General features: G+C 37.7%; 1 protein-coding gene and 1 long non-coding RNA gene across 8 annotated transcripts; both read left to right on the forward strand.

Annotated features, from left to right (window-relative positions):
- The first annotated feature begins 18,610 nt into the window (after nucleotides 1–18,610).
- On the forward strand, nucleotides 18,611–19,878 carry LOC107912344 (uncharacterized). The gene is made up of 2 exons (XR_001688133.2): nucleotides 18,611–19,065; nucleotides 19,303–19,878. It is a non-coding gene; the product is annotated as an uncharacterized lncRNA (long non-coding RNA).
- Nucleotides 19,879–21,331: 1,453 nt separating this feature from the next.
- LOC107912345 (importin subunit alpha) lies at nucleotides 21,332–26,345 on the forward strand. 7 transcript variants are annotated; one of them, XR_005921084.1, is made up of 13 exons: nucleotides 21,332–21,823; nucleotides 22,086–22,182; nucleotides 22,267–22,358; nucleotides 22,456–22,587; nucleotides 22,669–22,854; nucleotides 22,952–23,118; nucleotides 23,235–23,313; nucleotides 24,119–24,247; nucleotides 24,402–24,529; nucleotides 24,615–24,989; nucleotides 25,298–25,328; nucleotides 25,421–25,602; nucleotides 25,972–26,345. XR_005921084.1 is itself a non-coding variant. In XM_016840472.2 (12 exons), the coding sequence occupies exons 1-10, from the start codon at nucleotides 21,599–21,601 to the stop codon at nucleotides 24,985–24,987; spliced, it is 1,608 nt and encodes a 535-aa protein (XP_016695961.2). In that variant the 5' UTR covers nucleotides 21,332–21,598; the 3' UTR covers nucleotides 24,988–24,989; nucleotides 25,298–25,328; nucleotides 25,421–25,824. The 7 variants fall into 7 exon arrangements, 4 of the variants coding, with proteins under 4 accessions (XP_016695961.2, XP_040961956.1, XP_016695960.2 ...); XR_005921083.1 differs by having other exon boundaries at nucleotides 25,298–25,602; XR_005921085.1 differs by having other exon boundaries at nucleotides 22,955–23,118; nucleotides 25,298–25,602.
- The last annotated feature ends 945 nt before the right edge of the window (nucleotides 26,346–27,290 follow it).

Raw genomic sequence — 27,290 nt, forward strand, 5'->3', positions numbered from 1 at the left:
TAGGGACAATATGCATGTGTATGAATACTTTATCATATCATTAATTTTATTGAATGTTATAAAGTTTATATGTTTTTGATTGTTTGGTAATGCTCTATAACCCTATTCTGGCAATAGGAATGAGTTAGGGGTGTTACAGATCTGCATTGGATCATCATTTTCTTGTAAAAAATGAATAACCAAAAAATAGTTATTGAGCGTCCATGGTGCTCCATTAACCACTCGTTCCACATCAAGTTCATAATAAAACTTGAACATATTATGTTTCTCCCCTAGATCTGTATTCTGAACCCCCAAGAGGGTGCCATCAATTCGCCATCGTATTACTCATAGTCGGGAAATGGACAACATTTGCTGTTAAAAAATATCCTACCAAACATGATTCATTTATCGAGTACTGAGTATTCACATTACTCGAGAGAAACCAAGCATTATCTTCACCATCGTCAATGTGCAAATACGTCATTCCTTTCTCCATTGGCTTCAAGATTAGATCCAACACCTTGAACAGATTAATACTAGACAAATCGAAACAAATCTCAAATCAAAACACCAGCAACTGAAGAAAAAGAACAAGAAAAATATCCAAAGATGTGCCACAAGACCAGACAAAAGAAAAAAACTAATACGAGTCTCAAGGCCCAAATTTAGGCCCATGGATATGATGGGCTTACATTACCTCAAGGCCCAACAACAAGGTCAAAGGTCAAGAAAATCAAACCAAAATGTGATCAAAGCTAGTATGTGAGGATGAATCATTTCAAGGAAACGAGAAATGATACATGCACAGAGTGAGTGAAATGTATTAAAGTCAATTCAACCAAGCTATCAATTTTCAAGCTAAAAAGATTAGTCAACTTGCGACAACTTTTTGGATGAGATCCAGACGTTTTTGGATTAAGATGTCTTCATAGCATTTTAATATTTATCTCTTAGCTTCGAAACACACTTTGAATCACTTGATTTCGAGTTCGAGAACTCAAATTATGATTGTTTTAGTAAAGGCTGAGCGAGTAGAATTTCTAGACCAGATTATTACGAAAATTACGAGTTTCAAGCTTTTATTTCGAGTTTAAATCATATAAGGTTCGAGTTTTAAACTTAATTTTTATTATATATGAGTCCAATATTGTATGTATCTGCTCTTATTATTTTTTTATTCTGAATTTTTTATAATTATTAAGTATTTTAAGTTATTTAGGAGTTTTATGTCAACAAGAAAGTTTAGTTTAAAACTACTTATTTAGATTAATTAGAGTTCTAGTATATTTAAAAGTTCTATTAGATTTATATAGCTAGCTTATATAAAGGTCTTCGCATTGTACACCAAAGAGAATTGATTATTATTCAACTTTTCTTTTGAATAAATAAATTCTCTTTGAGTTTTTTTTTTCAATAATTTCTCTTGAGTTTTCTTTTAAAAGAGTTTTAACAATCTTTTGAAATTATGAGGATCATCTTCATGCTTTTTCTTGTTAAATTTTCTTTCTTGAAGGGAGAATTAGAATCTCTTAAGGGGGTTGTGGACTTCTATACGCAACGTTCCATCTTTTCTATCTATCTTCTTTATTTTCTTCTTTATTGTTTTAATCTTTGATTTATTATCCTATTTTATTTATCTTAGTTATTTATTTTAATTGTTTTCTTTAATTTCTTTTATATTCGTTTGCGTTTCAGATTGTGTCAAAATCTAAATTTCTTTCCGAATATCTAGAGCCTTAGGTTAAATCCGCAACTTGGACAAACTTATTACCCTGTTCTGCACTCATCCGTATAAAAAATGTGCCACAAGAATAGACTTTACATTTTCAAAGTTCACATATAAAATTATACATTATACCAGAATTCATAGATAATTTTGAAATCCTTAAAATAAAAGGATAATTTTTAGTAAATAGAAGTAATTTTTAAATTAATGAAATTCATTACTAAATTGATGGACGAAGTTCCAATTTTAATAAGGGTTAAATATAAAATTGGCGTCCGAACTTGTCAAATTCTCTTAGATTGGTACTTATGATTTTTTCGTCCCAGATTAGTACTCAAATTTTTTTTTCCGTCCATTATATCGGTACTCAAGTCTAACACCATTACTTTTTTTTACTGAGGTGGTAATACTAGCCACTCATGCGCCAACATGTGGCATCCTATTTGGCCGTTTTTTTTTCCTCATTTTCTCTCATTTTCTTTTTCTTACCCTAGCCATCGTGCTTCTACATTGCTGGCTACCGTCCGGCCTCCTTCGATGAGCTCTCTGACCAATGATAACAGCCGTTCGACCTTCTTCCGTCTGCCTTTGTCCAATAATACGAGAGAAAGGTAGCAAAAAGTAGTAAATTTGCACCTGATGATTTCCATGACAATATATAGTACTCGAAACTAGTGATTAAGTTTATCCCAATCTTTATCCCGAGAAAAATATTATCACAAGGAAAATCAAAACTTTCCCAGAAAAAAATTCTTTGAATCATCATCGTTTTTCTCTTTCACTACGAGATTTCCTGAATCGAAAAGCTGTAAAACAAGTTCGTGGGGATTTCTTGATGTGTTTGGGTTAGTATACCAAAAGACGCTGTTCGTTTCATTGAAAAGTGTGGGGATTCCATCGTTCTCGAACCTTAAAACTCCATTATAATCTGAAATCGGAGCTTTCCTGTTAGTGACCGAATGACGGTGGTGCTCGAAAATTTATACCATATTCCGACGTATCGGTTGTTCGAATACTCTGGGCTGAAAATACCCATTTCAAAGGTACCATTTTCGGATTCAAGTGTTTCACCGTCGTCTTTAATGAAATCATCTGGAGTGATGATTTTCAGTGTTGAGGTTTTCAAAATGAAGAAGAAAAAGAGAGTCGATCACCAAAGAATCTCTATTAATAAGAAGCTTTTACATTAATAGAAGTTACTGATATGAGAGTGTTGCCATACCTTGAAAATTTGCAATTGCCTTGCTGCAAAACGACGATGGTGCCTTGCTGCCTTACTGATATAAGAGAGGCTTTGAAAACAATGGTGGTGCTTGCTGCCTTGCTCTCGTATTAGCATACAAAAGTAGACGAAAGAAGGCTAGATGGTGGCCAGCGGTGTAGAAGCACGACGACTAGGATAGGAAAAAGAAAAAGAAGAAAAGAAAAAGAGGAAGATGAAAAAGAAAAGAAAAAGAAAAGAGGCCAAAGACGACGCCATGTGGTGACGTGAGAGTGGCCACTGCCATGTTAGTAAAAAAGTAACATAATTAGACTTGAGTATTAATATAGTGAACAGAAAAAAAAGTTTAAGTATCAATATGGAACAAAAAAATTTATAAGTATCAATATGGAAAAAGTGAACATGTATAAGTACCAATTTTATATTTAACCTGTCGAAATCGTTTTTTTAAAAACAAAAAATTTTAGTTGTCGACTTTAAAAACAAAACTGGAGTCGCCACCGATCCTTTATTAAGGTGTGATCGGCCCACCTTAAAAATTATTTTGGTCTGCGAATTTTGAAAACAGGTTCGGGAGTCAGTTACGCACGAGGAAGGGTTAGCACCCTCGTAACGCCCAAAAATCGGTACCAAATTGACTATTTAATGTCTTTGTGTCGAAAGTTAAAAAAGATTTTAAAATAAGTTTGAATGATGAAATTGGCAAAAGGATAATCAATTGTTCAAGTCATGTAAAAAAATCGAGTCCCAATACGTTAGGGTACAATTCCTCATAATCCCCAAACTTGAATATCACTTTTATTTTATACGAAAATCTTCATTTCGAGAAAGTAACATGCCACACCCAATACATTAGGGCACAACAAGTTAAGTTCCCAAAAATGATTTTTATGCATTTTGAATAAAAATATTCTCGGTCATTTAGGATTGACAAAGAAAATCAGAACCCAATACGTTAGGGCTCAATTTCCCTCGAAAATCTCAAACTTCCAAAAATGCTTTTATCCAAAAAAACCTTTAAATCAAGAAAATAACTTTGATGAAGGGTTAAAACCAAAATATATTTTCAAAAGGGTATGTTAAAGAGCTAATATACAATATGATACAGATCCTTTAATTTTCAACATACACGAATACATATTTGCAAATATATATATGTAAATACAATATAACAATAAAATTGCAAACATATGTACACATATATCTTACACATATACAAGTATACATACAAATAGAAGGAATAAAATATATCCAATAAAGCAAACACAAAAGCATGTATTCAAAATAAAATAAAAGGGGAAAAAATGCATAGGCATATATTTACAAAAATGTATAAGTTCATGTATATGTACCATATATATATAAAATGATAGAACATGTAAAATAATGAAAATGTTTATTAATAATCATTAAAAACAGGTACATTAAAAAAAATGCTCATTTTATAAAACATATATATGTATATATAAAGTATAAAGCGTGAAAAAAGAAAGTAAAATAAAAAAGATAAAAAAACGTAGGTAAATGCTATATGAAAATACATATATATATATGTTATATAAGTAAAATGCATACGAATGAATACAAATAGTGATAGTAATAATGATAATATATAATATAATAAAAAATGTTATTTTTTATAAAAAAATAATGAAATAAAAGTTTTTTTCAAAAATGGATCAAATTGAATCAAAAAAATGAGAAAACGGGGCAAATTTTGAAGAAAATTTAGAGACAAGACCACATTGAATGCGCGCACAACAATGGAGGACCAAAAGGGAAATTATTCCCACCTTCCAAAACGCTGCGCAGTAAGGGACTAAATTGAAACGGACATCAAATATGCGGTCCAAATTTAAAACAAGTAAAAAAAGGTTTAATTAGAGCGCGCTACAAAAGGGAAGGGCCAAATGCGCAATTTCCCCTTCGAAGCCCAAACGCGCGGATCCTCCCCCTCGGGTCGGGTCACCGCGCGGGTCAGGGCTGGGCAATACGGCGCCATTTTGCGCACTGCCTAAATGCCCATTTTGAAGCCTTAAAATCCATCAATTTTTTCCTTTGGCCGACTTTAGGAAACCCTAAAACCCCTCTCTACGCCATCGTTACCAAACGATCCAAATGATTCGAATCCCGGCGCCGAAATCGGCTTGGGCTTAGGCGAAACAGTCGCAGATCCCGACGGCGTATCCTTGAAGGTAATATTTTCCCTTTTTACTCCTTTACAACAAAACGAAATAGAAATCAAAGAAAAGAAAAAAACAAAACTCGATTCACCTTCAAAAGACTTTGTATTCTGTATGTTTTTCAACTTTTGCGTCCCTCCTTTTATTTTTTTTTCCGTTCCCTTTTACAGATTTTGATAGGCCTTTTATAGGCCGAAAGAAAAAAATAAATTAAATCTAAATTGTTCTCTTTGTTGTTTTTTTCTTTCAGGACTCTTTGAATCTGTTTTGCAGGTGTGTGTGGAGAGTTTGGCGAGCGTGGAGGCCGAAACATGCGGCGATCGAGCGTTGGGCGCGGCGTGGTTGCTGTTGCGGCGCTGAGGCAGATGCGACTAGGGTTTTGTTTTTGTGTTTTGCTGTGTTGATCTTTGGGTTTGGGCTGCTTTGTTGGGCTTGTAAAATGTAGGCCTGTTCATTTTTTGTTTTGGCTTATTACGTGGGCCCAGGCCGATTGGGCCTTATTACAGCTGCCCCTCTTTGCTCATTGTCGTGTAACGGTAATAGAGCAAAGACTACAAGGCCCAATTGTGTCTGGTCTTGCGGAGCCTCAATTTCTTTAATGCTTCTCTTCTTTAGGCAGCCTTGTTCCTTCCTACTGCATCTTCAGAGGTATAAGAACCGGTGCTTCAATCCACTCCACTGCAATGTCAGGGAGATAGGATTCATATGTTGTAGCTTCTCAAAAGAACAAAATTTGCCATCTTTGATCTACTCCTCTGCAACTTCAGGGAGATAAGTCTTATAGCTTCAACTTGTTCTACTATAATTTAAGGATAAATCTTCATGCGATCTGCTCTACTGCAACTCCAGAGAGATGATCTGCAGTTTTAATCCACTCCATTGCAACTTCAAGGAGATAGGATTGGTTACTTCTGTCTGCTCCACTGCAACTTCAGGGAGATAAGACTTGTATCTTCGATCTACTTCACCACCAGTAGGGGAAGACAAGATCTGCTTTCTTCGATCTACTTCACGCCAGTACATGAAGACAAGACTTGTTTTTTTCGATCTGTTTCGCCACCAGTATGGGAGGACCAGATCTGTTATCTTTGATCTACTTCACGCCAGTACATGAAGAAAAGATTTACTTTTTCCTTCGATCAGCTTCGCCACCAGTATGGGAAGGTAAGATATGTTATCTTTGATCTACTTCACGCCAGTACATGAAGACAAGATCTGCTTTTTCCTTCGATCTGCTTCGCCACCAGTATGGGAAGGCAAGATCTGTTACCTTTGATCTACTTCACGCCAGTATATGAAGACAAGATCTGTTTTCTTTGATCTACTTCGCCACCAGTATGGGAAGACAAGATCTGTATATTCGATCCACTTCGCTACCAATATAGGAAGACATGATCTGCTGCTTTTCAACCTACTCCACTATTACTCAAGGAGATAAGGCTTTATGATTTCGTCGATCTGTTCTCTGGGGAACATGACCTGTATAATTCACTTTATGAACCTAATTATGCCTAATGATTAGGATGTCATGATCAAATGAATCAAATGCTCCTAACTAGGCATGTATGAATGACATTTGAATGCTATGTCATGAAAAATGAATATTGAATGTTTAAAATCATTATTGCTCGTTAAGGTTTCCTTTGTGACAACAACGCTTCATCAAAACTTGAAAATTTTAATCTTGACTCTTGACTCCTAGATATCTCCAACCTTTCAACCCGGTGAAGGTCTAAACAATGGTCCTGTTTCAGGTTTCTGAGCTATTTAAAGATTTCTAGAGTAATATGAAAAACTTCCCTTGTGAAAATTTTACTAGTCCATTAATCGTCATTCTAATGCAACATGCTCACGAAAAGATCATAACGATGAATAAAATTAATTTGGGAGCGTAACATGCAATGGATTGTCAATGATAGAGGAATTGTCTGGGAATATTTATATTGAAGAAGAATGAAATATTCTACAACAATGGATTCAATACAAATACTATGATCAGGTGCCCCAAATATCTCTATTTTGAATTTCTCTATACAACTTTTTGGAAACCCTTCTGAATTCAACATGTGTTCAGAAGATTCACACTAGTTTGTTGATGCCCCAAGATGTCGTCTATTCCTTTCTGCCGATTTAGGTACAGCAAGACTACCACGTGCCAATCAAAATTTGAGCCGCCCTTTTCGGGTTTTCAACTCAAATCCCCTTTGGTCTTAAGGTGCCCTTTGCGGGTTTTCACCCTAGCCTCTCTATTTTTTTTTTGGAATCAAATTGCCCTTTGCGGGTTTTCACCTTGGTTCCTTCCCTTCTTCAAGTAAAGTATCTCTTGACTGAATCTGAATTAACTGGATTAGGCAAGTTTCTTCCATCCATTTCAGCCAAGATCAGGGCTCCTCCAAAAAAGGCATTTTTTACAACATAAGGACCTTCCCAATTCGGCATCCATTTCCCCCTAAAATCCTTTTGTAAAGGAAGAATTTTCCTCAACACCAGGTCTCCCTCGTGAAATTCTCTGGGTCGGACTTTCTTGTTGTAAGCTCGCATCATTCTTTTCTGGTACATCTGACCGTGCTGAATAGCCTTTATCCTCTTCCCCTCTATCAAGTTCAACTGATCATATCGAGATTGAACCCATTCCGCTTCATCCAATTGTAGCTCAGACAAAACTCGGAGAGAAGGGATTTCAACTTCGATGGGCAAGACTGCCTCCATGCCATAAACTAAGGAGAAAGGCGTTGCCCCGGTGGAGGTCCTGGTTGACGTTCGATAAGCAAGGAGGGCAAACGGTAATTTCTCGTGCCAGTCCCTGTAAGTCTCAGTCATCTTCCCTACAATCTTCTTTATATTTTTATTGGCCGCTTCTACTGCACCATTCATTTTCGGTCGATACGGCGACGAATTGTGATGTCTGATCTTGAATTGACTGCAGACCTCTGCTATTGAGCTATTGTTCAAATTCAACGCATTGTCGGATATGATTCTTTCAGGCATTCCATACTGACATATGATCTCTCTCTTCAAGAATTTACTGACTGATACTTTGTAACATTAGCATACGAAGCAGCTTCTACCCATTTGGTGAAGTAGTCAATAACCACGAATATGAAACGATGCCCATTTGAAGCCTTTGGCGATATTGGCCCGATAACATCCATACCCCACATGGAGAAAGGCCATGAAGAAGTCATGACATGAAGAGGTGAAGGAGGTGCATGCATTTTATCACCATAGATTTGACATTTATGGCACTTCTTGGAATAATTGATGCAATCTCCTTCCATGGTAGACCAGTAGTACCCGAGTCTCATAATCTGTCTAGCCATTGTGAACCCACTGGCATGCGTTCCACAGATGCCCTCATGGACTTCTTCCAGAATTTTCTTTGCTTCCACGACATCCACACATCTTAACAGTACCTGATCTTTTCTCCTCTTGTATAAGATCTCCCCATCTATGACGTAATCAATGGCTAGCCTTCTCAGAGTTCTCTTTTCATTCTTCGTTGCCTGGCCAGGATACTCACGATTTTTTACATATCGTAGTATATCTTTATACCAAGGGCTATCATCAATTTCTCCTTCTTCGACATTGTAACAATGAGCCGGGTCTTCATGGATACTCATTTGTATATGCTTCATATCCTCACATCTGTTCACCTTGATCATGGAGGCTAAAGTAGCCAGTGCATCAGCCATTTGGTTCCCATCTCGTGGGAGATAGCAAAAAGTGATGTCCTCAAAATCTTTAATCAATTCAAGGACCAACTTTCGATAACTGACTAATTTGGGATCTCTCATTTCCCATTCACCCCTGAGCTGATATATCACCAATGCCGAATCTCCATAGACCTCTAACACTTTGATTCTTCGTTCTATAGCTGCACGAATCCCCATGATGTATGCTTCGTACTCTGCCATGTTATTTGTACAATCAAAATCCAATTTGCAAGTGAAAGGATAATGATCACCATTCGGGGACACTAGGACTGCCCCAATTCCATTACCCACAGCATTCGAGGCTCCATCAAAGTTCAACCTCCAACCGTGACCTTCTTGGGGACTTTCCTCAGTAGCCGCTATACACACCAGGTCTTCATTTGGGAAATCAAAACTCAACGGCTCGTAGTCCTCCAGAGCTCTATTAGTTAGAAAGTCAGCAATTGCACTCCCTTTCACAGCCTTCTGGCTCACATAAACAATATCAAATTCAGACAGCAAGATCTGCCATCGGGCCATTCTCCCATTCAAAGCAGTTGACTCCATCATATACTTTAACGGGTCTAACTTTGAGATTAGCCAAGTCGTATGGTATAACATGTACTGCATTAATCTTCGAGTTGTCCAAATCAAGGCACAACATAACTTCTCAATAGGCGAATATCTCATTTCACAGTCAGTGAATTTTTTGTGGAGATAATATATCGCCCTTTCTTTTCTCCCCGTTTTATCATGTTGGCCTAGCATACACCCCATGGAATTATAAAATACTGTCAGATACAATATCAGCGGCCTATCCGGGCTAGGTGGTGACAGCACTGGAGTGTTAGACAAATACTGCTTCACCTTGTTAAAAGCTTCTTCGCATTCTTCATTCCAAGTACCAGGATTATGTTTCTTCAGAAGACGAAATATAGGGTCACATTTCTCAGTCAGTTGTGAAATGAACCTAGCGATGTAATTCAGTCTTCCGAGGAAACCTCGAACTTCTTTCTGCGTGCGAGGCGGAGGTAAATCTCGTATTGCCTTGACTTTGTCTGGGTCAATCTCGATTCCCTTTTCACTGACTATGAAGCCTAGCAACTTTCCTGACCTGGCCCCAAAAGTGCACTTCGCTAGATTAAGCTTGAGCTGGAACTTTCTCAATCTTAAGAATAACTTTCTCAAGACCCGTACATGTTCGCCCTCCGTTCTAGATTTCGCGATCATATCATCGACGTAAACCTCGATTTCTCTGTGTATCATGTCATGGAACAAGGCTACCATGGCTCTTTGGTATGTCGCTCCAGCATTCTTCAATCCAAACGGCATCACTTTATAACAAAACGTCCCCCATAACGTAATGAACGTAGTCTTTCTCATGTCTTCAAGATGCATCTTTATCTGATTATACCCAGAAAAACCATCCATGAAGGAAAACAGTGAAAAGCCCGCAGTATTGTCTACCAATGTGTCAATGTGGGGCAATGGGAAATTATCCTTTGGACTAGTCTTATTCAAATCCCGGTAATCCACACACATTCGTACTTTTCCATCTTTCTTTGGAACTGGTACGATGTTAGCCACCCACTCAGAATACCTGACTTCTTGCAGAAATTCGGCATCAAACTGCTTTTGGACCTCCTCCTTTATCTTCAACACGATATCAGGCCTCATCCTTCTGAGCTTTTGCTGCACTGGCTTGGAATCTTCTCTTATAGGGAGACGATGAACTACCATGTCGGTACTCAACCCCGGCATATCCTGGTATGACCATGCAAACACGTCCTTGAACTCTCGGAGTAATTCGATGAGGTCATGTCTTGTCCTTGCAGAGATATCCGATCCAATCTTCACCTCTTTACCTTCCTCCAAGCTCACAATTTCTATTGATTCCCTATGAGGTAGGATTTGCTTCTCAGTCCTTTCTACCATTTTCAACAAGTCAGGAGACAAACCACAGTCTTCGTCATCCTCAAAATCATGCGATCCCTCTAAACACATGTTTCGTTCAAAAGGAGACTCTAAATTTGTAAGAGTGACATTCGTATCATTGATATCGTAGGACCTGTTATAAAAAATAATATGGATTCAGGAATCTGTTTGGTGCAATATGGTCATGAATGAAATGCAAGTGTATTTCGAGAGAGACTTAAAATAACTGCTCTTATGGAAAGAAAGATTTGCTCCAAAAATAACTGCAAACATGAACTTTATTAAAATAACGATTTTCTGGACACGAGCCTATTTCACAAAGGAATCCTTATCACTTCTAGGCTAAAAAGCAATAAGGCTGTTCTGGACATTACTCTGAGGAAATCCTAAAAACTACAGGTATTTCTTCTGCAGTCCAGTTGTTTAACTCCCTTTCCGATTCGTAAGGACAGATATCTGGCAAAGTTCTTCCTCGTGTCACTTCTCCATACACGGCATGAATACTCCCTAGCTTCGTGTTAATACTTCTGACCCCTAGTATTCCTGGATAAACAAATCCTCTCGATACAAAAGTCTTGGATAGGTGAGGAAAGGTCATGGGTTCCCATTCAACTTTATCCCCTGCCAAACGAGCCCTTCTTCTCATTTGTTTCTTCTCTCGCTCCATCCTCATTTGCTTAAGATCTGGCTTATAACCTAAGCCAAAACGATCGTGCTTGCCCTTCAATACTGGGACCTTGACTCGACCCTGAAGATATCTCCCAATCTTTTCCCTGGCAAAGCTCCTTTTCCAACTGTCAATTGCAGCCCCATCCCTGTGGTCTTTGATATTCTCGGCATCGGGATCTTGTTTCCCTCAAAGATGAATGTTGCATTTACGAACTCTAAAGAACGGAAAGAGTACTCGATTGCATCATCACTCGTCTCCAAATAAGGTGCATCGTTAGTCACAGATGCAATGATATCCTCCTCAGCATCTATCGTTACTACCCAACCTTCTAACACCAGCTTCAATTTTTGATGTAACGATGACGGTACCGTACTTGCTGAATGAATCCACGGCCTTCCTAATAGGCAACTGTAAGAAGGCTTGATATCCATAACCAAAAAGTCTACCTCATAGACAGTTGGGCCGATTAACAAGGGTATGTCAATTCTTCCCATGACTTTCCTCTCGGTGCCATCAAATGCTCTCACCACATTCTGGCACGATTTCATATGTGAACTATCCATAGGTAGCCTGTTGAGCATGGATAGAGGCAATACGTTCAGTGCCGACCCGTTGTCTACCAGAACTCCTGGTAATATACACCCTTTACACCTTGCAGTGATGTGGAAAGCTCTAGTAGATCTCATACCCCATGTGGTATTTCGTCATCGCTGAAAGAGATGAAGTTATCCGCACTTATATTACCGACCAGTCGATCCAACTTGTTAACAGAGATATCGTCGGCCACATAAGTTTCATTTAACACATTCAGTAGTGCATTTCGATGTCCCTCCGAGTTCAGGAGTAAAGCTAGCATAGATATGCGAGCTGGTTGTTTGTGTAGCTGCTCCACAACGCTGTACTCACTATGCTTTATGAACTTCAAGAACTCTCTAGCTTCCTCCTCCTTGATTGGTTCATTGACCAACAATTCAGGTTCGACTGCCTTCTTCTTCTTTCCAATCAAAGTTCCTTCTCTTATTGGCTCTACTCGAGCCTTCACCTGTTTGTCATGCCCTCCTTCATCATGGTCCTCCTTATTAATTACGTCCTCCTTCCTTGGGATTGTCACATTACAATTGTAATTCCAAGGAACCCTCCTGTTATCCTTGTAAGTAAACACGGTCAGTTTTTGAATGATAACCTTTGGTGTTACTCGCACTCCAGCCTCATTATTTTTAGGTCGTGAGATGATGACCACAGGATGGTTAGCCTTTGGAACTCCCAATGCCAGCTCTGACGTACATACATGACTCTCCTTCTGAATTCCTTCACAAAATTCCATCTCCTTATTATCCATCATACCCTGTACCACGGCTCTGAACTCCGTACACTCTTGGATTTCATGCCCCATTTCACAATGGAACTCACAGTAGTTCATTCTCTTCTCACATCTCTCCTCTGAAGCAATTAGCCTCCTTTTCACCATCTCTTTCCAGACCCATCTCAAAGGAGTCTTCACGCCCGCAATGTCTGCATTAATTTTTCTATCCTCGCCCATCATATTTATTCCACTATCAGTATGGTTTGGTAGTGGATTTTTTACTTTGGTGGATTCATCAAATTTAACGACACCCATACCAATGAGCCTTTCAACCAACTTCTTGAAGGCCGTACAGTTTTCTATGAAATTCCCCGTTATTCCCGTATGATAGTCGCACTATGCATTTGCGTCGTACCAATTGGGGTACGGGGGCTGTAAGGGCTTCAGATAGAAAGGGGAAACTACATGTGCGTCGAATAAGTTTCGGTATAATTCCCTGTACGACATCGAAATTGGCGTGAATTGGGGACTCTCCGTATTTCGCCTTGTACCGGCCTCTTGTCTCGACGAGCTTTGCTGATTGGCAGCCACCTTTCCTGGCTGACTCACTGTTACCGACTTCGAGTAACCCTTGTTGTACATGCTCGCGTTGCTTACCTCGTTTCCCTTCCTCTTCGAAACTGATCTTCTGTTACTCTCTCCAGCATCGATCTTCCCACTCCTGATGGCGTTCTCAATCATCTCGCCATTCATGACTATGTCAGGAAAGCTTTTTGTGGCACTTCCTAACATATGTGTTATGAACGGTGCCTTCAGGGTGTTAATGAACAACATGGTAATTTCCTTTTCCAGGAGCGGTGGCTGAACTTGGGCTGCGACCTCCCTCCATCTCTGCGCGTACTGCCTAAAGCTTTCGTTCGGCTTTTTCTCCATGTTCTAAAGGGTGATTCTATCAGGAGCCATGTCTGTTCGCATGACTATATTGCTTCATGAATGCTTGCGCCAAGTCTCTCCATGAACCAATCGTGGCGCGACTCAACTGATTGTACCACTTGGATGCTGCCCCTGCAAGGCTGTCTTGGAAGTAGTGTATTAATAGCTGGTCATTATTAACGTATCCAGCCATTCGCCTGCAGAACATGGTGATATGAGCCTCTGGGCAAGTCGTCCCATTGTACTTCTCGAATTCGGGCATCTTAAACTTATGAGGGAGAACTAGATCTGGCACTAAACTCAGCTCTTTTGCGTCAATGCCTCGATAACCTTCAGTGACTTTCATCGCCTTGAACTTCTCCTCGAGCCACTTGCATCTTTCCTCTAACTGTCTCGGTAACTCCTCATTCACTCTTTCTTTCTCAACCACTTCATCAAAGTCAGGAATGGCAGAGTTAATAGGATTATTTTCGGGATTAAAACCTGGCCCAGTTTGGAGGTTCGAAACACCAGCTCGAAATTGCTGAGGCGTGATGGTGACAGTAGATTTACGCGGGTATTCAGCTTGAGCTCGCTCATGTGGAGGGGTGAAACCTGGAGGATAGAAAAGTTCATCATCATTTCCCTCATCGGCATTTGCCATGGGGCCATTTCCTTTGTCACCTCCCTTAGTTATCAGTTGGGTTAATTTTGCCACTATATCCTCTTGAGATTCCCGCATCTTCCCAGACATCTCTTGTTTCATCTTGTCTAACCGCTCCTACATTTGTAGCTGAAGCCGGTCTTGCATCTCTTTCTGGTACTGTTCGAGCTTTTCTAATCTCTGATCCATATCTTTTGTCTTTGCTCGAGTGCCGTATCGGTGTCTGGTTGGTTGGTTGGTTTCCAGGTTAACTGAGCAATAATTTTAACTTATTAGGATTTAATGAAGGTCTTTAATGCATATGATGTGATGCTAATGCATATGATGCGATGCATGAGGTGAATGCAAAAAGGCGTTAATTATAATTCAATTCCACTCAGAAAACTTTACTAGAGAAAAAATTTCTTTACATAAAATGGCTATAAATAAGGCCTTGCCCTAACACTTAGAACTTTAATCTCCTTAAGTAATGATGCCAACTTTTGCCCCTGTTCTGATTCCGATTCATACTTCACACTTAGTACATCAGCTTGTACTGCCAAAGTCTGCAGGTGCTCAGCTACCCCTTGAATCTGAACCACAGCTTCTCCCATGATGTGATCCCTTCTTGCAACTTGATCCTGAATATAGTGAAGCTGTTCATTTTGATGATCTTCATCTGCTTCCAGATGTTCAATTCTGGCTTCATAGTTTTGTACTATCGCCTCCAGTTCGGCCACCCTAGCTTTTAATTCATCCTTTTCGTTCTGGCTTTCGGATAAACTCCTCTCTAAGGACTTATTTTGCTTTTGAGCCTCCTGAAATCTCTTTCCCCACCTATCAACCTTGACCTTTTCTTCTTGAATTTCTTGACGCCACTGCTTTGAGGTTTTTCCCAATCTAGCAGTTCTCATTGACATACGTAGCCTCTTATAATCCACCTTCAAGCTATTCAAATCCTCCTCAGCCTTGCGTTTTTCTTTCCTCAGGCCTTCAGTTTCCAGCTTCTGAACATCCACATCCAGCTTCAGACTCATCTTCTCCTCTTCCATTTGCCCTATCTTCTTCTCAAGCTCAGAATTTCTTCTTTCAAAATCTTGTTTTATGATTTCTAGCTCAGAAGGAACCATATGTACATGCTTTTCTATTAATTGGCTGTCTTCTTGACCTGGTACAGGTATATTATCATTGACCCTACTACCCAGCCAACTGATATATTCAGGAGTCATCGACGGACCTACCGACAATCTCTTCAATCGACGGGTCTGCCTCCAAGCATTTGTCATTTCTCGAATCTTTTTCTTGTAACCATCACACTTATACGAGAACTCACTTTGAGCTAATCCTTGGGTTGTAGGTATGAACTGCCTCGATCTATACTGCCTCAATACCAGTAACGGTGCATAACCAATAGCTCCCCAAATCCCAAGTAGAGGAACCCAATCGAAATCTCCACATCTATACAATATCTCATCTGACAGCAACCAAGGAGCTCTCCACTCAATGTCCTCCTCTTGAAGATTCTGAAGAATTGCAATCCATTTTTCTTCTAAGGGCCCATCTTGCATCGGTATTTCCACTATTTATTTTAAGGGCGAATAAGTTTCAGAAAAAACTCGATAAAAAAATTTATCAACTTTCCTGAAATGACTGTGAAACCATGCCAAGAGAAGCTGCGCACATCCAATGAATCTTCCTTCACCTATTCTTCGGCATTCGTTCAGTGACCTGAAAGTTTCTGCTAAAATTGCTGGAACCGGTGTGACTCCTTTATCAAGTCGATCGAAAAGATCAATGACTGCTTCATCGATATGTCCCAAGGCTTTGGGAAAGACAACTAGGCCGTAGATGCTCAAAGCAAAAATATCAACCCTCTTCTTCGTGTCTGGATGTGCTTGAATTAAATCTCTCAGATTCTTCTAAGGAATACATTTGCTATCTCCCTTCTGTTTGATTCGTGCTGCGACCTATTGCTCACTCATCCCAGTTATATTCACCAACTTCTTCAAAAAGGTTGGAACATTAGCAGCTCTTGAATAGGCTTTGTCCACTTAAATTTTTGAACAACGAAGCAATGCCGTGTATTCCTCCACTGTAGGCACTAAATCAACACTTCCAAAGGTGAAACAACAATAAGCCGAATTCCAAAATTGGGCTAAGGCACGGAACAGGCGCTTATCCACCTTTACGTCGAGCAAGTAAGGTAGGTCTCCATAGCTAGAGTAGAAGAGTTGCTTAATCTCATCATTCCACTGATCCCAAATTTCTTTTAATTCCTGTAGGCTATTCTGAGTCACGCTAACACGAGTGAAGTCCCACAACTCTGACACATACTCCTCGGCCAAACTATCACCTTTCTCTTGTTGTGTTGTCTCAGACCAAGTTTGGACAGCCGCATTATCTTCCACCTTATCAAGAAACCCTTTTTCCATGATAAGCTTTCTATCTAGCAACCGAATACGAACTAACGCCCTTTTAGGATGAAATGTTATGCAATCATGATGTCATGCAATCAAAACAAAAGAAACCCAAGTCAGTATCACATATAAAGATATAAACAAGCATAAAATAGCAAGAAACACCTAAAGAGGAATCCCATAGGGTTTTGGGATAGTTCTACCTAGGTCAAGTTCCTAAAGCTCACTATATGAGGTTTAGTTTCTAGAGTAAGGGTACCTGAACCAACAGATTTCTCGATCCTCACCCATTATAGGCTCATGTGGATCGAGTTCAGTTTAGGGGGATACATTTCCCTATGGCTGCACAGAGATGAAAATCTCACGAAGACATAGGTACGGATGTATCCCGGAAGCGGTCCACTACCCTGCACGGAGGTGAAAACCTCACGAAGGACTAGTTTCTCGCTCTCACTTAAAGGGTAAAATGCAAAATGAAAATGCAAAGTTGCCAACACCATGATGAGAAATCAATGAGTGCGAAGGGAACTCATGAATTATTTAAAAACTTTTGATTTTGACACAAAGACAAACATAATCAATTTTGTGGGTCGACTCTCTAATGTCCCCAGTGGAGTCGCCAAGCTGTCGAAATCATTTTTTTGAAAACAAAAAATTTTAGTTGTCGACTTTAAAAATAAAACTGGAGTCGCCACCGATCCTTTATTAAGGTGTGATCGGTCCACCTTAAAAATTATTTTGGTCTGTGAATTTTGAAAACAGGTTCGGGAGTCAGTTACACACGAGGAAGGGTTAGCACCCTCGTAACGCCCAAAAATCGGTACCAAATTAACTATTTAATGTCTTTGTGTCGAAAGTTAAAAAAGATTTTAAAATAAGCTTGAATGATGAAATTGGCAAAAGGATAATCAATTGTTCAAGTCATGTAAAGAAATCGAGTCCCAATACGTTAGGGTACAATTCCTCATAATCCCCAAACTTGAATATCACTTTTATTTATACGAAAATCTTCATTTCGAGAAAGTAACATGCCACACCCAATACGTTAGGGCACAACAAGTTAAGTTCCCAAAAATAATTTTTATGCATTTTGAATAAAAATATTCTCGGTCATTTAAGATTGACAAAGAAAATCAGAACCCAATACGTTAGGCCTCAATTTCCCTCGAAAATCCCAAACTTCCAAAAATGCTTTTATCCAAAAAAACTTTAAATCAAGAAAATAACTTTGATGAAGGGTTAAAACCAAAATATATTTTCAAAAGGGTATGTTAAAGAGCTAATACAATATGATACAGATCCTTTAATTTTCAACATACACAAATACATATTTGCAAATATATATATGCAAATACAATATAACAATAAAGTTGCAAACATATGTACACATATATCTTACACATATACAAGTATACATACAAATAGAAGGAATAAAATATATCCAATAAAGCAAACACAAAAGCATGTATTCAAAATAAAATAAAGGGGAAAAAATGCATAGGTATATATTTACAAAAATGTATAAGTTCATGTATATGTACCATATATATATAAAATGATAGAACATGTAAAATAATGAAAATGTTTATTAATAATCATTAAAAACAGGTACATTAAAAAAATGCTCATTTTATAAAACATATATATGTATATATAAAGTATAAAGCGTGAAAAAAGAAAGTAAAATAAAAAAGATAAAAAACGTAGGTAAATGCTATATGAAAATACATATATATATGTTATATAAGTAAAATGCATACGAATGAATACAAATAGTGATAGTAATAATGATAATATATAATATAATAAAAAATGTTATTTTTTATAAAAAAATAATGAAATAAAAGTTTTTTTCAAAAATGGATCAAATTGAATCAAAAAAATGAGAAAACGGGGCAAATTTTGAAGCAAATTTAGAGACAGGACCACATTGAATGCGCGCACAACAATGGAGGACCAAAAGGGAAATTATTCCCACCTTCCAAAACGCCGCGCAGCAAGGGACTAAATTGAAACGGACATCAAATATGCGATCCAAATTTAAAACAAGTAAAAAAAGGTTTAATTAGAGCGCGCTACAAAAAGGAAGGGCCAAATGCGCAATTTCCCCTTCAAAGCCCAAACGCGCGGATCCTCCCCCTCGGGTCGGGTCACCGCGCGGGTCAGGGCTGGGAAATACGGCGCCGGTTTGCGCACTGCCTAAATGCCCATATTGAAGCCTTAAAATCCATCAATTTTTTCCTTCGGCCGACTTTAGGAAACCCTAAAACCCCTCTCTACGCCATCGTTACCAAACGATCCAAATGATTCGAATCCCGGCGCCGAAATCGGCTTGGGCTTAGGCGAAACAGCCGCAGATCCCGACGGCGTATCCTTGAAGGTAATATTTTCCCTTTTTACTCCTTTACAACAAAACGGAATAGAAATCAAAGAAAAGAAAAAAAACAAAACTCGATTCACCTTCAAAAGACTTTGTATTCTGTATGTTTTTCAACTTTTGCGTCCCTCCTTTTATTTTTTTTCCGTCTCCTTTTACAGATTTTGATAGGCCTTTTATAGGCCGAAAGAAAAAAATAAATTAAATCTAAATTGTTCTCTTTGTTGTTTTTTCTTTCAGGACTCTTTGAATTTGTTTTGCAGGTGTGTGTGGAGAGTTTGGCGAGCGTGGAGGCCGAAACGTGCGGCGATCGGGCGTTGGGCGCGGCGTGGGTGCTGTTGCGGCGCTGAGGCAGATGCGGCTAGGGTTTTGTTTTTGTGTTTTGCTGTGTTGATCTTTGGGTTTGGGCTGCTTTGTTGGGCTTGTAAAATGTAGGCCTGTTCATTTTTTGTTTTGGCTTATTACGTGGGCCCAGGCCGATTGGGCCTTATTACATAACCATTTTAATAAAAACAATTCTATGCCGACCAATATTAGGATTATTTGATTTCTCCTAGTAACTTAAAGGGGGGCAAGAAGCTAGAAGGTAGAAGGGGAGGAATGAATAAGGCGGTAGTGGGTAAGATGGGTCCGATAGCTTAAAGTTGTAAACCTATTACCCATTAACTTGAAGCTTCTAGGTTTGAAAAACTTTGTTATTTTAGACCCACCTGAAAACCTAATGGTTGGGAAGAGTATCTCTACTCTATGTTATACCTATGAATTTTTGGCCCATAACATTTTATTACTTCATCAATCAAAAATCTCTTTCCACCTTCTTCCCTTGTTATTTGTTCTCATATTTTGTTGGACATAAATATAATTCAAAACCACCTACGATAATTATAAATGATAACTTCAATAAATATTTTTATTTATATGGACGATAATTAAAATTCTTATTAGATATTAGTGTGACATGAGTTTGAATTGTGTAACTTCATTCTCACCTCTAATATTGTATGAATATATATATGACATAGATAATAATTTAAAATTAAAAAAAGTATTTGATTAATCACTAATAACACTATAAAACTGGTTATAAAATACAAACCCCTTATAGAACATTTGGCGTTGGTCCCGTAGTTGCATTAGTTACTTTGTGAGATTAATATGGAGACTTTTATTATCGCACAGTTTCAACTTCCAAACACAAAGATAATGGAAATATGAATACTGTCATTAATTGATCATGTCTTAAAAAAAAACCCAGCAAAACTGACTCGCTGCTTCTAGCTTTCCTTGCCATTTTTTATTTCAATTACAAGGAAAAAACGAACATTTGTTTCAGTGACACGGTGTCGTTTAACCTTTAAAACGAGAGGTCCCACGAATTAAAACTACATCATGCGGATATTTTTGGTCACCACAGGCTAACTGGCTTTTTTTTTCTTTTTAAATAACGATACTGGTAAAGGCTATTTATTCTTTTTATTTTTGAGCATAATAATTTTCTCCTCTCCAACTTAAAAAAAAATTATTTTAACTTTAATTTATACATGTAGACTACCACCAGGTCAATATTTAATAATTTTTAAAAATATATTTTTATAATTTAAAAAAATTAAATAAATATTACCTGTCAACTAACTAAAAAATATGTTAATTTTTTTATTCATTTTGAGATTATTTAAAAAATAGAAATTTAAAATAAAAAAACAAAAAAAATACATTAAGGGTTAAAATAAATTTTCTTGTAAAGTTAAAAAGGTAAAAATATTATATCTTATTATTATGATTATTATTTCCAGAAACATTCAATTATTGAGTTATATAATAATTTCCTTTTATTTTCATTCCTCGTATTTATTTCCTACGGGTTGTCGGGTAGACAATTATTTTCGTCGGCTCATCTACTCTCATCCAAATAAAATTCAATTAAAATTGTTTAAACAAGAATCTTATGCATTATTATTCAAAGTATCTACTTTATTTGCAGAGTATAAAATTAAGATATATTGGTAATTTTAAATTATTTTACCAAATGTTTGAAAAATAAACCATCCATGGATACCGTATTAATATGAAAGAAAGAAAAAGTCTCAATTATTTCAAATTTCCTCTTTATCATTTATTTCCATTTTCTCAACCCCCCAAAAAAATATTAAAATATACCGTGAGCTGGAATCCATAACGGCATAGGTACGTTAGGGTTCCTCGATTTCAAATTCAAAATCAGTGGCAGCATTGTTATTAACACCATATCAAAGCCTGAATTCCGCAACAGAAATAGTAAATAATTTCGAAAAAGATAGGAAAAGAAAAGAAGTCCCCTATAAACACTACCACTCGCCTAACCCTCGCCTGGCCCCTCCTCTCCCGATCCATTCGAATAAGGCTCCAAAAACCCTCTTCTTTTTTATTTTTTGTCCATCTCTCAATCTTCCAATAACTGCGTCACTCTCTTCCCCTCTGTCATTCCTCAAACAACCCATCGATCATTTCACCTACAAATTAATCGGCGTTTCGATCAGATTGAAAAGAAGTAGCGAAGATGTCTCTCAGACCGAGCGCCAGGACTGAGGTTCGAAGGAACCGATACAAGGTGGCGGTTGATGCGGAGGAAGGTCGCCGGAGGAGAGAAGACAACATGGTCGAGATCCGAAAAAACAAGAGAGAAGAGAACCTTCTTAAAAAACGCCGCGAAGGACTTCTCGCTCAACAGCAGCAACCGCAGCAACAGCAACTGCTCTCTTCAACCGCTGGTTCCGAGAAAAAGGTAGATGCTACTGATGAATCTATTTGATCTCGTATATGAATTTCTATATTGAGCTAATTGACAGCTGCTTTATTTCGATTGGGTGATATTTTCGACTGTTAATTGTGTTGTATTTCTCTGAATAGGATGCAGCTCATGTTGTACTAATTAAATGAAGTGAAATGCTTGTTTAACTTATTAATTGTAGTAAACCTCGGTGAAGAAACGCGTAGACTTATTTTTTACTAGACATGATTTTGATGTGTTTATAATCTAATTGCAGTTAGAAAGTCTTCCGGCTATGGTTGCGGGTGTTTGGTCAGATGACAGAAATATGCAGCTTGAGGCAACCACCCAATTCCGAAAGCTGCTATCAATAGGTTGATCATATATATATTGCTTTTCGCAATTCCTTTTAAATTCTACAAAATTGAAGTTATTTCTCACTCATATTTTTTGTGCAGAACGTAGTCCTCCAATCAATGAAGTTGTACAATCAGGTGTTGTTCCTCGGTTTGTGGAGTTCCTGAATAGAGATGACTTCCCACAGCTTCAGGTTTGATTTTTTATTTTGAAGTTATTAGGATTTTGCCCAATTATTTCTTCTTGTTTTGATTGTTTAATCCTTAACCCAAAATCTTTTTTTCTTGTAGTTTGAGGCAGCTTGGGCTCTTACAAATATTGCTTCAGGGACATCAGATAACACCAGGGTCGTAATTGATCATGGAGCTGTCCCTATATTTGTTAAGCTCTTAGGTTCTCCCACTGATGATGTTCGCGAACAGGTAAATATTGCAGTCTGCAAGTTATCTTCTATTGCTGAATAATCTGCAATTCTCATAAGTCGTAATTTTTTGGGTTTATAGGCTGTTTGGGCACTAGGAAATGTTGCTGGAGACTCACCTAAATGCCGTGACCTGGTCCTTGGCCATGGGGCATTGGTGCCACTCTTGGCACAATTCAACGAGCATGCAAAGCTCTCCATGTTGCGAAATGCTACCTGGACTTTGTCAAACTTTTGCAGGGGCAAGCCACAGCCTTCATTTGAGCAGGTTGAACTTTCTTGTAATATGAAAGTTTGTAGTTGTTAATTGCTAACCTCATGCTGATATCTTCTGCTAATACTTGGTGTGTTTGAAATTTATTAAGCAGACAAAGCCAGCTTTGCCAGCTCTTGAGCGTCTTATCCATTCAAATGATGAGGAAGTCCTTACAGATGCATGTTGGGCTCTGTCATATCTCTCAGATGGTACTAATGACAAAATTCAAGCTGTTATTGAGTCAGGAGTCTGCCCCCGACTGGTTGAGCTCTTGATGTAAGATTAGTGTCTTCCCTTTTTGTCAAATTGATTTCGATGTTTGTTTTCTCTTATGCTTGTGAATCCTGGATGTTTTGAATGTTTCCTCACTTGTTTCCTACTCTTTTTGCTAGGCACCCATCCCCAACAGTCCTCATTCCTGCTCTTCGCACAGTTGGAAATATTGTTACAGGGGATGATATGCAGACTCAAGTATGGAATATTTCTTGACATTAATTCTTTACTGTTATGTGAATTTCTTTAACTTGATATAATGGATTCGGACTCATCCTAATATTTCTTTGTGCTTAAACCATGCTGGAGCAGTGCTGAGCATTTTTATTAGGAATTTAGGATTAAATAGACCATGTCTAACATATCATTGCAGATGCATTACTCAGTTCGGCTACCAAGATTTTCTTTTAACTTACGTCTAGAGCATATGATGCACCATATTACAACTTGCCAGAGCTCTCTGATTTCGGAGTTGTTTCTTCACAAATGTGAATCTCGTTTGACCACATCAATGAATATCTGAAGGTTTTGCATTTTTTTAGTGAAAAATGACTATTGAGTGTAATTCTCAAAATTGGCATGCTTTTACATTGTTTCCAATTCACGTTTGACATGCATATAGAAATTTCCTAAGAATACATTAAACTTCACCTTCCTTCTATAAGGATTCAGAAAGCAAGAAGATTTTGATGTTGGTAATGGTTGTAGATGTTGAAATAAAATTTATAACTTATTGAAGCATACTTTGACTTTGGCTTCTTGGTTGAAATATGACTAATGATTCTAGCATATTGTTTTCATGGTTAATTGGCATATTCTGAGGTAAATCAGAATGTGTCCTTCCTTCAGACAGAATGATCAATGTCAGGATAATGAATTGATCATAGTTCACGTCATGAGTTATTAGACTTGATTCTTGGATTGCAATATTTGTATTCATGTCACCGCCTTAGGTTGCCTCTTCCTTCAGTACACTGATGATGCTTCATGTTCTCCTTTCCAGTGTATTATAGGCCACCAAGCCCTTCCGTGCCTTTTGAACCTGCTGACGAATACCTACAAGAAGAGTATCAAGAAGGAAGCTTGCTGGACCATTTCAAATATCACTGCTGGAAATGTAGATCAGATACAGGTAAGCAAATTTACATGGTACAAGTGTAGGAAAAAAATATAGTTTGATGGTCCACTGCAAAATTTTGACAGGAAATATTATTAGTTTTAATTTCAACTTTTTCATCCAGTTTGAATGAATTTCAGTTAAGAGCATAACTTTGAAATCTTTGCAGGCTGTAATTGAAGCTGGCATTATTGCTCCTCTAGTCCATCTACTTCAAAATGCTGAGTTTGAGATCAAGAAAGAAGCTGCTTGGGCAATTTCAAATGCTACGTCTGGTGGCACCCATGAACAAATAAAGTATATTTTCTTTGCCATAACTATCCTCTGGGTTCTTCTCGGGTACAATTTGCCTTAAACAATGAAATTCTATTTTGTTTGCCAGGTTTTTGGTAAGCCAAGGTTGCATTAAGCCATTGTGTGATCTTCTAAACTGTCCCGACCCAAGAATTGTCACTGTTTGTTTAGAAGGTCTTGAAAACATTCTGAAGGTTGGTGAAGCTGAGAAAAATCTGGGTCATACTGGAGATGTCAATCTCTATGCTCAGTTAATTGATGATGCTGAGGGATTGGAGAAGATTGAAAACCTCCAAAGTCATGACAACAATGAAATCTATGAGAAGGCAGTGAAGATTCTTGAAACATATTGGGTAGAAGATGAGGATGAGGCATTACCCACTGGTGATGCTTCGCAACCTGGGTTCCAGTTTGGTGGCAATCAACTTCCTGTTCCTTCTGGTGGATTCAATTTCAGTTGAAGGTATGCACTTAAATATCTGATTACCTTTTGCACGGAAGGTAACTGAGTCTGTTAGGAAAAATGATCCTTTAAATTGCAGTATTGATTGCTCTTTAGGTCTGGAGTTGCCCTCTCTCCTCTCTCATTTGCTAATATTTTGTTCATGTAACTGGAAACTAGGATGTATTCTAGTAAAATGAGCTTTCCTTGTAACAACCCTAGATTGAATCATTTGGTGCTGTCAGATGCTTTTCTGCTATAAGCAAATCCAGATAGACGGCAAATTCAGATACCAATAATTTGGTATTTTCTTGTTTTGGAATTTGCAGAACACTTGGTGGGGTGGAATGGAGCTGAAAGGTCGGTATTTTCTTGTTTTCTTTTTTATGGAATTCACATTTATTCCAAGTCATGCCACAGTATGTTCTTAAGAAGTCGTCAAATAAAGACAGGGTGTACGATACGGTAAAGAGTCTGGAAGCCATACAAAATACTTTAAAATTTTGCCATGCGGTAGCTATTCTTTTTCAGCATCCTAATTCTCAGATGCAAAGGGGGAGAGATGCAGCCCAGTATTCAGACTTCTGGTTTTTACCCTTGTGTTGAAGGATGTATTTGCTTCCTTTATTAAAAGGTCCTTTTTTTTTTCCCTTCTACTTTCTATTCGATTTTAGTTATAGTTTGGACTTCATTTATTTGGTCTTTCTGTTGAGAAATATACAGCTATCAGGAAAATTTTTTCTTTTCCGGTAGTGTATTATTGTCAAAAACGTGAAGGATGTATTGGAGTTATAAAATGTCTGCTAAACATGTCTGATTGTGGTCCTTCTAAATAGAATTTGATTTTTTCCCGAAATACGTAATTTCATGCATTTATCCTGACATCCCCCCTTCATTATACGATCCCCAACCACGCTTAATGCGAGTACACAGAAAGACGCCTGTCATTTAGGTGTACTCCTTGCATGGAAGACGGGCATAATTCCTGATCCTTTTGCTGTAGGACACCCAAGTAAATGGTGTGGGGCGAGCCTACGATGTTGATCCCTTCTAAATGATTGCATTGAAAACGTATTGATGGGGTGTTTCAGTATCATCAAAATGCCAATCCTTCAAATATAGTGATTTTGATGTTGTGACCTAAAGTTTATTAACGTTTCAGAATAACCGAGTATGGGAACCCAATCATTTCAAATATAGTTTATATTTGGAATCAATGCTACCGGATTACCTGGTTTACATTTTAATTGGGCCATGATCTATGTTTCTGGTTCCAATTGAAGTACCAGATGACTTCAATTCCATTTGAAGGGCACTTTACAGCCAGGGTGTAATTAGCCAAATTTTAATAGTAGTGAGTTTGAGCTTTACTCAAAATTTGATGCTCGATATTCAGTTTGATCTTGGTGAACTTTAATTTTTAAGCTCAAGTTCAGTTAGAGACATGATTGAGATGACGATAAAAAAAAGAAAGTAATTTCATAAAATAAAAGTACATTAAAATAGAAAGTTTGATTAGATTTGTAAGTTATTTAAATCAAGTATTATGGTGCTCGAATTTGGTCTGATTAATAGTTCGAATTTAGCTCTAATTAATTCAAATTTTTCATAATGAAATTTAAATATCTTACGACTGTCAATATTTCATTTACAATATTTTTCTTTTAAGGATGAACATGAGTCTTTTAGTTCTGTCCAATTTAGAAATGAGAAATGATTTCAGATTTGTTTTTAAACGAACTTTGCACTAGCATAAAGGAAAGTGCTGAGCTGAAGATAATTATAATGACTAGAATATCATCTTTGACCACCACATTGTCGTAAAATACTATATTTTGGCATATTGTTCAACTGTATTTACCAAGAAAAACTAAAAAATCTCCAACCTTTAAAACTAGATTATTGATTTAATAGTACAGGACTCTACAGCATCAGAAAAAAAACAAGTAAAAGTAGAACAATTTTTTTGTGATGATTTAATTTCCTCGAGGTCGAGGAGAACATATTCTAATATGCCAGGAGAAGTAACTAGTGACAAACAATACAAGTTGATTTTTCTTCCGTCCCCTCGTACTCCTGGCCCAGATAGTTTAGTACTAAGATGCCTGGGAAGTGAAATAATAATAATAAAACAGACAAATGGGAAGTACAGCGATTAAATTAATAGGGGAATCATTAGTGGGGAGCAGTGTAACGGTAGCACTACCATGCCACCCGTTTCTTCCTCAAATATGTTGGTGGGAAGCTTGATTTGGTAATATATTAATGGTTTTGGAACCAAACTCACTACAAATTTACAAGTACAAAAGCATGGGTTGAAAG

This window comes from Gossypium hirsutum, chromosome D11, assembly GCF_007990345.1.
Source record: "Gossypium hirsutum isolate 1008001.06 chromosome D11, Gossypium_hirsutum_v2.1, whole genome shotgun sequence".
Classification (NCBI taxonomy): Eukaryota; Viridiplantae; Streptophyta; class Magnoliopsida; order Malvales; family Malvaceae; genus Gossypium; species Gossypium hirsutum.